This window comes from Elephas maximus, chromosome 2 (genome assembly GCF_024166365.1).
Source record: "Elephas maximus indicus isolate mEleMax1 chromosome 2, mEleMax1 primary haplotype, whole genome shotgun sequence".
In the NCBI taxonomy this organism is placed as follows: domain Eukaryota; kingdom Metazoa; phylum Chordata; class Mammalia; order Proboscidea; family Elephantidae; genus Elephas; species Elephas maximus.
In genome coordinates, this window is record NC_064820.1 from 150,658,037 (window position 1) to 150,670,296 (window position 12,260).

General features: G+C 45.5%; 1 protein-coding gene across 3 annotated transcripts in view; it reads right to left on the reverse strand.

The window, feature by feature from the left end:
- Positions 1-12,260, reverse strand: part of KLHL3 (kelch like family member 3) — a 135,929-nt gene that overhangs the window by 74,364 nt on the left and 49,305 nt on the right. For all 3 annotated transcript variants that reach the window (XM_049873707.1, XM_049873706.1, XM_049873708.1), the window contains one exon: positions 4,968-5,130. In XM_049873707.1, coding sequence (XP_049729664.1) covers positions 4,968-5,130 — 163 coding nt within the window. The remainder of the gene's footprint in view (positions 1-4,967; positions 5,131-12,260) is intronic.

Consider the following 12,260-nt stretch of genomic DNA (forward strand, 5'->3'; position numbering starts at 1 on the left):
GACTCAAATCTATCGAAAAAAGGCCATTTCTCTCCTTGAGCATGTGAAATCCGATGGCTTTTCCATCCCATGGCTGGAGGGTTTCAGCTCGGCTTTGGCAAACTGATGTAAACAACATGTCCAAAGAATTTTAATTGCCATTTCATTAATGGGGTCCCATTAACATCCCTCCCAACCAGCTCTGCTGATGGCCCAGTGCACGGCTGCCCAATTACCAAACAACAAAGTCCCCATAAATCTGGGCCCCGGCCTCCGAGGTTAAAGATTAAGCAGTGCCTGAAAACAACAATAATGAAGAATAAGAAATAGGCTGTACAAAACACTAGGGCCCCTCTCCCAGTTACTAGCTACCCAGGAGGGTTGTGACGCCATTGGCTGGGGGCAGGGGTCTGAGGCATTAGCTTATAAATGTACCCTGCTCCAGAATAACACGTATCACAGCAAAAACCTGGGGGCATAGCCCTGGGGGGAAACTGCATCCAGAGGAAGCAGGAGGGACTGCCACAGCAGGAAGAAACAGGGCCATTCCAAACAGGAAACCCAACAGGCAGCTGGATGGGGAGAGGTGATGCTCCAACCCCCACAAAGTCGTACTACCTCTGCATCCCACGTGCTCTCACCAGGAAAGCTGAAGGCTTATCAGAAGGCCAAGGCTGGCCTTAAAAATAAACTTACATTTTGGGGGGAGAATAATTTAGCAATATCTATCAAAATAAAATAAATGTACATTCTCCTTGATCCCACAATTAGGCTACTAAGATTGTACCCTATAGCGTATGAGCAAATATATTCCAAAACACTATGTATAAGAATTCTCACTGAAGCATTTTATATGAAAGAAAAAAATTGGAAACGTTAACGTCCATCACAGAGGGTTGGTTAAATAAATTATGGCTCATTTACATAAAACACCCAATAAAAACAATAAGATATAGCTATGCACAGGGATCTGGTATTACTAAATACTCCAAGATCTAGTATCAAGTGGGAAAAAAAAAAAAAAATGAGTACAGATGCTTTATTTGTAGAAATTAAAAAGCAGAGTCTATAAATTCTGTAGGGATGCCCCAGATATACTCCCTGCCCTGTTCAGAGAGAAAGAGATAGGGAGATCTACTCTACATTTCATACCGATGTGTACTGTTTGCACTTTTTTATCATGAGTATAAGCTGCTTTTGTTAAATACATTTGCTAAAGTTTTAAAATAAAAGGTATAGAAACTTATCTGCTGACATGGAAAGACGTTCAGAATATACTGCTAAAATTTTTTTTCAAGTTGGAAAACATACATAAGCCATGAATGACCTGGAAATATATGCACCAATGTGCTGTCTGTGCATCTCTCTGGGTAGGACTGCAGGGCTTTCCATGTTCTTTCTGCCTGACTGCTTTTTCTGGAATGATCAGGGATGGTCTGTATATTAAAACAACAATAATAACAGAAAAAAGGAAGCTCATCTTGGAGAAGGTTTTCTCGAACAGAATTCGGAGGCAAAGCTGGGGGCTGCAGATGAGTGAAGGCAGGGCCCAGCTGGCCAGAGACTGGGGAGAGTGGGGAGGCAGGACCGGACCTGCCTGCCTGTGCATTTGGATAAAGAGAAACAAAAATCAGAAGCTTTGGAAATGATCCTCTTCCCCAAAGTGCACGCAGACCACAGCAGCAGCAGCACGTGACCTGAGGATTCCTGTCCCTGTAGCCAGTCCCAGCGCAGGGGGTCTCTCACTGCAGATGATGAGGTTGGCAGGGAGGCATCCAGAGCACTGCCCTGGGTGGTGCCTACTTGTGCAGGACACTCTCCTTCCCATCCCCATTGATCTCCAAACCATCCTGAGAAGCAAGGCAGGATGTACCAACTCCATCACAGAGAAAACAGGCCCAGGGTCACTCGGCTCAGAAGCACTGGCTGGTCTGATTCCTAGTTCTGATCAGGAAGGTCTTCTTATAGACAGTTGGCTTAAAACACCTCCTGAACTCAAGGCACAGGCCTAACAAAGTCTGTTACTATAAGAGGCCTTTCCAAGCCTGCACTGTCCAGCAAGGCTTGTGACCACGTGGCCGACACTGCCCCTCGTGTGTGACCCTAGTGGGTAACCACACTCCACACTTACGGAGGTGGCAGCTTTGTCTCAAGAAGCAACGATGGCAGAGAACATCAGGTTCAATCTAAATTCGGGGGTATGAGACAAACAAAACAAACTCACATCACTGGATGGGCAGGGGAGTGTAAACCCAGATAATACTTTTTTCCTTCCTTCTCCACACACAATTCTGCTTTCACAATTCACCTTCAAATGCCTTTCTATCATATGCTTATCAACACCTGCATTGTCATACCACCTTAAAAATATGACCTCACTGTAGTGCAGGGCTGAGAGCTGCAGGGAAAGCTGTCAGGAGATGGTTACAGCCACTACAGAAGACCTCAGAACGGGAAGAAGGAGGCCACGAGTGAACATCGCACTGATTAAGCCAGGGGAAGTAGGAGGGCCCACTCAGGCAGTGGAAGCCTCCCAACAGGGAAGAGAAGACACCCACATCTCACTGCCCCCTTCCCAAGATGACTAACCACCCTGGGTCTAGCACAGACAGCTGGATGTCTGTCTACATTGTCTGGTTGTTGGGATTTGGGGAATACATGGCAGACTCCCAATGGAAAATGCCAACTCTAGCCACCTACACTCCTAAGTTACTGATTCACAGGGCTGCTTTATGTCCAAACTCAGCCTGGAAGCAGTAATTATAAACACTGGCTCTGGAGTCAATGCTGCCTGGGTTTGAATCCTGCCTCTGTCTCTACTAGCTATGTGACTTCAGCAAATTACTGAGCCTCCCTGTGCTTTGGTTCCCTCAGCTATTGCAGGCATTAAATGAGATGATGAACATAAAATCCTTAGCATACAGTGTGGCCCAATGTGAGAACTCAGTAGATGCTAGCTAGAAATAATCCATCAGGATACCTGCATAAGCAGGTGTGGACACATGAACCCACACTGCTGGCAGAACCCAGCCACTGTGAGAACACTGGGACCAAGAAGCTCCAATAAGATGGATGTGTTCCCAACAGCATCCGCCCTACTCTCCCGCAGATGAGTTTGATCACCAGATAAAGAGAGGAAACACAGAACTTGATAGTGGGGGGAAGCCAGGCCAGAAAACCCAGGGCCTTTGTTAGAGGTTGAGGCTCAGTACACTCCCCAAACCTCAGATGATGGTGTCAGCCAGCAAGCCCTCAGCTAATTTCTGGACACTGGCTGAACAGGAGACTCAGAACTGAACAGTACGCATGACAGTGTTTATTTGGGCAAGGGGAAAGGTAAGATGCTTTATTGAAAACAAAGGTGGTGGCCATGACTGAATCTATCAATTAAAATGACCTGGCCTTGACAGAAACTGGAGAAACCCCGAGAGTATGGCCCCTGGACACCCTTTTAGCTCAGTAATGAAGGCACTCTTGAGGTTCACCCTTCAGGCAAAGATTAGACAAAATGAGACCAAAGGGGCACGCCAGCCCAGGGGCAAGGACTAGAAGGTAGGAAAGGACAGGAAGGCTGGTAATAGGGAACCCAAGGTCGAGAAGGGAGAGTGTTGACATGTCGTGGGGTTGGTAACCAATGTCACAAAGAAATATGTGTACTAATTGTTTATTGAGAAGACAGTTTGTTCTATAAACCTTCATCTAAAGTACAATAATATAAATAAATAAATATTTTTAAAAGGAAAAATAAATAAATAATATGACCAGGCCTATTCCCTGGGTCATTCGTGACCTTCATCCCAAAGCTGAAATAAATAGCAAAGAAGATTTCTTTCCAGCTAACATGGCTGACTGGACATTCACATTCATCTTTACTCCCTCCCAAAATCCCATTAAGATAACAGAATGACAATCTCTGGTCTCTAAGAAAAATAAAAGGGGATCAACAGATTATCTGATGTATTGAGAAGGACTGTTCATTTGTATCTGTCAAAAATTAGTGATAGAGACACAAACTATGCAAAAGAATAAGACAAGCATTAACTTCTGGTTAAAAAAATGTTTGCTGATTAAAAAAATCTGTAATTATACTAATGACTTAACTCAGTTGTGAAAATGATATTAAGAAAATAAATAGAAGGAAAGAGTATGCATGTCCAAGGGAAAGTCTATGAAAGCTCAATCCTATTCTTCCAGTAAAACTCAACAGATGATATCTAAAATTAATAAATCAAAACACAGCAGTATAAACATAGTATTTAGATATATGCAGGTAAATAGCAGACGAGTCAGCTTTTAGCTGAGTCAGAATCTCCATTTTAATTTCTTCAGAATTGAAAGTGACTAGTTCTGGAGGACAAGGCTTGGTGTGATGAGGTAGAGCAGGAGACTCTTGGTTTTCATTATAAGACAACAGTATTTGACTTTTTTTGTGTGTTCATAGTATGCTTTGATCAAAAGAAAAATTTTCTTAAACAGCAACAATAAAAAGATTTATTTAAAAACATAGTTCAAATTACTCTTCCCCCACCACCAGGGGTGGACTAGCCAGTAAAAAAAAAAAACAGCTAAACAAGGTACTAAAAAAAAAATTTTTTTTTTTCCACGGGCTTAATTTTGTTTACTTACTAATCTGTAGTGCACAATTTCACTTCTTTGAGGAAGTGTGGCGCAGCAGGTGGGTTCGAACCGCCCACCTTTTGGTTAGCAGCTGAGTGCTTTAATCACTGCACCACCAGGGCTCCTCTCCCTCCTCTACTCTTGTGAAATTACTGTCTGTACCATCCATCTGGCAATTAATCATACTCCACTTGGCAATGAACTAATCATTTCTATTGTTAATTATCTTTCCACCTGTGTCTTGTCTCCCTAACTCAATTATAACTGCTTCACAGCAGAGACCACTTCCCATAATCTTTGAGAAGTTCACAGCAGACCAGGTTATTAAATCCACCAGCTCCAAGGAGATGCAGCAGCCCGGCTCCCATTACCTGCATAGGCGTTGGCCTGCTGCAGAAGATCTGTGCAGGTGTGCACGTCTGCAAATGCACGGATGCCCAGGCAGTTGGTGGGATGCAACTGAGACTGCAGAAAGTCACAGCAGTTCTGCCGAACGTCCATGAGCTGCAGCAAGCTGGCTGCCGGGAGCAGCACCTGGAGGAGAAGGCATTGATATTCTGAGGCACCTGATCCCACCAGCAGGAACTCATCTCTATAAAGCACTGTTCCAATCATTTCACTCCCACGCTCAAGGTCTTCTCATTGCTCTCCACTGCCTGTCCTATTAAGTGCAAGCTTCCCGGCCTGGCCTTCAGAGCAGCTGTGGCCTACCTCCCAGATTATTTCCCACTACTCTCCACTTCATGGACCTTAAGCACCAGTGGATACTTTGTATCCACTACAGCCTTCAACAATGCTTCTCAGTCTTTCATTTGCCTTTGAATCTCCTGGGAACCTTATGAAAAGGCAGGTTCTTGATTCAATAGGTCTAGGATGGGGCTTGAGATTCTGCATTTCTAACAAGCTTCCAGGCGATGCTTGCAGCTGCTCAGCCACAACCCACACTGAGTAACAAGGCCTACAGCACTGGTTCTCAAACAAGGCTGCCCATTGGAATCACCTGGAGAGTTTTTAAAATGTTGATGCCTGGGTCCCATCCCCCAGAGATTCTAATTTTATAGGTATGGGGTATGGCCTGGGCACTGAGATTTTGTGTGTGCACTTTTTTTTTTATTATGCTTTAAGTGAAAGTTTACAAATCAAGTCAGACCCTCATACAAAAATTTATATACACCTTGCTGTATACTCCTAGTTGTCCTCCCCCTAATGAGACAGCACACTGCTTCTCTTTTCCATGTCCATTCAGCCAGCTTCTGTCCTCCTCTGCCCTCTCATCTCCCCTTCAGACAGGAACTGCCCACATAGTCTCATATGTCTACTTGATCCAAGAAGCTCACTCTTCACCAGTATCATTTTCTATCTTATAGTCCAGTCCAATGCCCATCTGAAGAGTTGGCTTTGGGAATGGTTCCTGTCTTGGGCTAAGAGAAGGTCTGGGGACCATGACCTCCAGGATCCTTCTAGTCTCAGTCAGACCATTAAGTCTGGTCTTCGTACTAGAATTTGAGGTCTGCATCCCACTGCTCTCCTGCTCCCTCAGGGGTTCTCTGTTGTGTTCCCTGTCAGGGCAGTCATCGGTTGTAGCCAGGCACCATCTAGTTCTTCTGGTCTCAGGCTGATGTAGTCTCTGGTTTATGTGGCCCTTTCTGCCTCTCGGGCTCATAATTACCTTGTGTCTTTGGTGTTCTTCATTCTCCTTTGCTCCAGGTGGATTGAGACCAATTGATGCATCTTAGATGGCCACCTGCTAGCATTTAAGACCTCAGACGTCACTCTCCAAAGTGGGATGCAGAATGCTTTCTTAATAGATTTTATTATGCCAATTGACCTAGATGTCCCCTGAAACCATGGTCCCCAAACCCCCACCCCTGCTACGCTGTCCTTTGAAGCGTTTGGTTTATTCAGGAAACTGTTTTTGGTTTAGTCCAGTTGTGCTGACCTCTCCTGTATTGTGTGTTGCCTTTGCCTTCACCTAAAATAGTTCTCGTCTACTTGGGCCCTGAGATTTTTTAAAGCTTCACAGGTCCTCTGAGAACCTTTGCCTTTAGCTCACTATCCTCACTCAGATATATGAATTTTTCTGAGCTCAGTCTGAACATCTGTGTGCCAGGCACTGGTCGTGGCTCCGGGATGCACTGGCAAGCATGATAAACCAGATCCCCTCCCTCCATAAGGGGGTCTCGTAGTTTGTTAGAATGAAATATTTGCTCCCAAATCCCTCAGAAACTCAGGCAATCACACTTTATTTACCCATCCAACAGATAAAAGATAAGGAACACCTTGGGGCAAATTCTCAGAGAAGTGAGAGCTGAGATTTGTTTTAAAAGGTCACAGGACACATGAGCATTTATACTGTATTCTAGAAGACAGAAATAGTTCTTGCTCAGGTGTATGTGCGTGTGTTTTTCCTAAGAGCCAGGGAAGACTGGCTTGAGCAGGCCAGCTGGGGTGCTCAGAATGCCAACCGTGCCAAGTTTCCCTGTGGGATCTTCCACGGCTGCTAAAGCCTGCCCTCTGGATCAAAAATGTAGGGTAGAAGGCCAAAGTCTTTCACCACCCCAGTTCCCCCCATAGAAATGGCAGATAGTCTGAGGGTAAGGGTGGCTTTCCAAAAATAACTTTAGAAATAAATCACAGAGCAGAACAGTTTGATTTGAAGCTGTTGTAGTTTTGAGCTTTTCACCCCATTTCACCCCAAAACAACCCCCATGTCTGGGTCCTTTGCTCTCAACTACTTCCCTGGCTCTCAGAGAGAGTGACTGTGGCAGCCAGACTCTGGCTGTTCCCATATACAAGACATGGGTTGTGATGCATTTGTTTTCTTGATTTGGAGAGCTAAGTTTGTTTGTTTGTTTGTTTGTTTTAAGGTGATTAAATTCTGGACCCTGAACTTCTCCCAAAAGAGCTCTGAGTTCTCAGCTCTGGCTCTCATCACCTCTGTGCGCTCAGGCCAAAAACCCTCTGCTAGGGTAATCACCCACCCTGGTTTCCCCAGGACTGAGTGGTTTCCCAGGACATGGGAGCTTCGGTGCTAAAACTGGGATGGTTGGTCATCCCTCACTATTCCTGCCAACAAACACACGCAACACCCAGACCCAGAGTCTGCACTATCAGTGGACATACTCCCCAGTTAAGCATCTGTTCTGAACAAGGAAAGCTCTTCCTACCTACAAGCTTAAACTTCTCCTTCATAGCATCCGAGCTCTAGAAAACATGTTCCTCTTCCCTTCCTCCACCCTCTCTCTTCTATTCTCCTACATCCCCAGCAGGACAGCAGTAAATTAACAACATGTCCTGTATATTTTCTAAACCACTGTTTCATTCCTGAGAAAGAAGAAAGATAAAATCACTCTCTCCTGAGACATTTAGAACACAAATGAACATAGCCAGGCCCCAAATCTAATCACCTGAGCTCCATTTCCACTAGGCAACCACCATCTCCACTAAGCAGCAATAAACTGGAAAAGTCAATTAACTTGTGTGCTTGCTCAACCTGGACCAGCAGATTCCAGGAGCAGATTAGTCTCCACCAGCTAGCTAAGTGGAGATCCATTAACCATTCTTGTTGAATACATACCAGGAATGGAAAACTGTACTCCAAGGCCCCAAATGACCTCCATGACATCCCTCTGATCAGCACCAGCTACAATGCCCTGAGTTAGGGCCATAGATTGACCAATAACCCCAGTTTGCCTGGGGCTTTCCTGGTCCCAGGGAAACCCTCAGACCCAGCAAACTGGGAAGGCTATTCACCCTAGGAATCAGTAATCTCTCATTCTAAAGAAATCCTGGGGCAGGGGGAAGAAAGTTATCACATGTTGTATAGGATACACCCTTCTCAGAGGTGTGGTGAGTCCCAAAGGGCTAGGTGTGAGAAGAGGCAGGGGTGGGACAGCAGCCCTTTAGCCCCACAGAAGATTTCTGAGAGTCCAATCTGCCTCCAAACTGCATTCCCAGCCAAGTCAAGAAGAGGTCACGACAGAGGCACACATTCCCTTTCCTTTCTCTCTTTCTCACCATGAGTTTGGTGCTTAAATTCTCAAGCTCGTGACAAACAGCCAGAGAAATGAAATAATATTTCCTGAACACACTCCTTAGGTTATACTTTCAGTTTTTAAAACCTCCCTGGACAGGGCTACCCACATAGCTTTCAACTTCCCTACTGTTCAGAAAACCCACTTAGTAGGTAAAAATTACAAGGCTTTCCCTCTTTCCAACGCCCCCCATCCTGTTTGGGTCCACTCCTGCCTGAAAGCATTTCCAGACTGACTTCTTAAAATGAACAGGGCTTGTGGTTGCTCTAATTGCTCCTTCCCTCTCTTTGATCTTACACTGCGATTAGCTATGAGCCAAAGGCCCTTTTCTTCCCACTACTTGCTTCATACAGGAAGGCAGAAAGAAAAGTAAAGGAAGTCAAAATGCTGAGGGGGAAGATTTGAAGGCTGGAAGATAAATCACCCCTCAAACTCTGGGTCTCAGGGATAAACTGAGGCTCAGTCCAATGGGGTGCTGGGATCTGGACATGAGAACAAAAGCAAATCCCCAGAGGCTCTGAAAGAAAAGAGAACAAACCATCCTTGGAGCAACTGTCTTTGGTTCCCCCTCCCCACACCAACAAGAGTTTGAGAGGATTTCCTCTTATCTTACTTGAAACTCTACTCCCTCAAAGGGCAGCAATAACAAAATTATACACAGAAGGCCAAGCTCAGATCCTCAGCTGAGAAGCAAGACTGTCCTGGTGGATTCTAGGGCAGTACTGCTTGTCCCTGGATGGGAGAAGCTGAGACAGGGGAAGAAATTGTTGTTAGGTTCCATCGAGTCAGTTCTGACTCATAGCAACCTTATGTACAACAGAACAAAACACTGTTCAGTCCTACACCATCCTCACAATCGTTTTTATGCTTGAGCCCATTGCTGCAGCCACTATGTCAACCTGTCTTGTTGAGGGTCTTCCCTTTTCTCTGACCCACCACTTTACCAAGCATGATGTCCTTTTCCAGGGACTGATCCTTCCTGATAACATGGCCAAAGTGTGTGAGACGTAGTCTGGCCACCCTTGCTTCTAAGGAGGATTCTGGCTGTACTTCTTCCAAGACAAGATTTGTTCAGGGAAGAAGCTGTTGACTGGCACCACCCACAGGGTGGAAGATCACTCCTAAATCAAAAAGCACTTAGCCCGCCTTTTGCAACTTCAACATTATGGTTCTTAGAAAACCAGAGAGGCCTTGGAATGACCCTCAGCAAAGAGTTTACAGGTTCCTTCCAGCTTGCAAATGGCCTGCCCTCCATTTTACGTGCACAGACCTGTCTTGTTTTTTCTCTCCCTTGGATAACATGAAAACATAGGAGAGGATATCCCGTCACAGAATTTGTTTCCTTCAGCAAAAACAAAAGGAAATGCCCTGCCTCAGAAAGCACCTACTCCTGGAACTTCAGGGAGGCAGGGCCATGCACAGAGGAGGGCACCAGCCGGAGGCCAGGAAATGGGCTGCCCAGGCCCTTCTGCCCCAGCCACTCAGCGGGCTCGATCTCTGTCAGTGCTGGGCACAACACCTGGCACAGAAAAAGTGCTAAATAAAAATCTGTTGAAAGAAAGAGAGAGGGAAAGGTGTGTGGATGAATAGGAGACCTCTCAGAACAGTGCTGTGATCAAAAGTGTGAACTTTGAACTCTGACTTCAACGCTTACCAGCCATGAGACTGAGAGCAAATTACTTAACCTCTCTGTGCCTCTGTGTCCTCATCAGTAACATGAGCATAATAATGGTACTGCCTTAAAGGCTTGTTACGAAGATCAAGTAATGTAATATATTTAAAACAGTTAACACAGAGTTTGACATATGTTCTATGTGCTATGTTCGTTTTTATTATTTTATTATCGTCTATCATTATGAGCTAAAATAAAAATTCTGATCATTTATTTAATGAGAAACTAGAGTTCACCACAAGTACAGAGCATAGTGAGTTGGAGAGAGCTGAGTTCAAATCCTAGCTCAATCACTTATTACCTGTGTAACCTTAGACAGGTTATTCACCCCTTTGAGCATCAGTAAAACAGGGATCATATTGGTACACGCCATTGGGTGGCTATGAAAATTAAATGAAATAATGCCTATGAAGTGATTGTCATGCTTAGTTGACAATGACTTTATTAAGTGTCAGCTGTGATCGTTGTCATCACCACCCACCTCCACCATGGAAAGCAACTCATGGTCTCCGCAAGGTACGTGTGGCCAGGAAGACATTACAGGTGCAGGCCCATAGGCCATGTAACCAAGCCCAAGTCTCTGACCCTGCCCTTTAGGCTTTTATGAGCGCCCCAGTGCCTCCATGCTCTTCTCATTGCACCAAATCCTCAACAAATATTGCCTTTGCAGACAAATTGTGAGCACTGCTTCAGCAGACACAGAGAGCATAAATCCACATTTCAATCCAAACTCTCCTCTTCTCAAACTTTTGTTTTATTTTCCCCCAAGATTGGTATACCACATTGACTCAGAACAACACACAGTTCCTTGAAGGTTGTATGTTGTGTGCCCCTTGCACATGCTGCCCCATCCCCCACTCTGCAATGCAATGGATCGCTTTTGTGTCACCTTTCTCGTCATGGTCCTGTAACTCCCTCACAAGTAACTGGGTGGGACCATAAAGAAAAGGTCTATGGAACCCTAAGAAGGGATTGGTCGGTTTTACCATCCCGATAGGCTTAAAATGAACCATCCCAGAGATGGGAAGGAGAAGATCTCACCACCACCAAGAAAGAATAGCCAGAAGTGGAACGTGTCCTTTGGACCTGGGATCCCTGTGCTGAGACCCTCCTAGACTCAGGAGACAGAGAGACAGCTATAACACCAAAGATGGCAAGAAGTAGAGGCAGAGAACCGGCAGTAGGAGAGGCAGGAGAACCTGGAGACTAGCAGGAGACTGCGTGGTGGGCTTCCAGGCCCATGTAGCAAGAAACCTGAGTGCCTGCTCTCTAGCGGAGCAGGGTGCCTCTGGGCACTTTGTGGAGCTAGGCTTGCCTACCTACAGAGCTAGATTTGAGTGCCTTTGGGCTGAGGCTTACTGGCAGAGTGGGGTGCCTCAGGGCACTTACCAGTAGAACTAAAAAAGCTTTGTAACACTTGCCCGAGGGCAGATGCTGAGGGACCAGAGAGAAGCCTGCCTGCAGAGGGTGTCCTAATGGAAGAACTGTACCTGAGCTTGAGTTGTAACCTGTTACTTCCTCAATGAACCCCATAATTGTGAGTATTGTCTCTGAGTTCTGTGTGGCCATTGCAGTGAATTATCAAACCCAGCCAAGAAGTAGAGAGTGCCATGTGAGGGACGATTGGTGTCAGAATTGGTAAAGATAGTGGAGAGGGGAGGCATGTCTGATCTCCTCCTCATAGGTATCAGCCTTGGGATGTTGATCTTGATTCTCCTTCCCCCTTGTGAAGTTAGAGGCTGTCAGATGCTGCCCCCACGCCATTTTTATGCACTCCCACTCCACACACACATAGATAAATATAGCAGGCCCCACAAGGAGCTCTCAAACCAGTGAAGACATAGACAAGTAGGTAGAGAAGGCAGGCCTGACCTCATAGTCTTCCTTCCAGATCCAGCTCAAGTAATGTTTCCTGAGTGAGGGCTGCCCTAACCATCCTCATCGAGGCAGAAATGGCC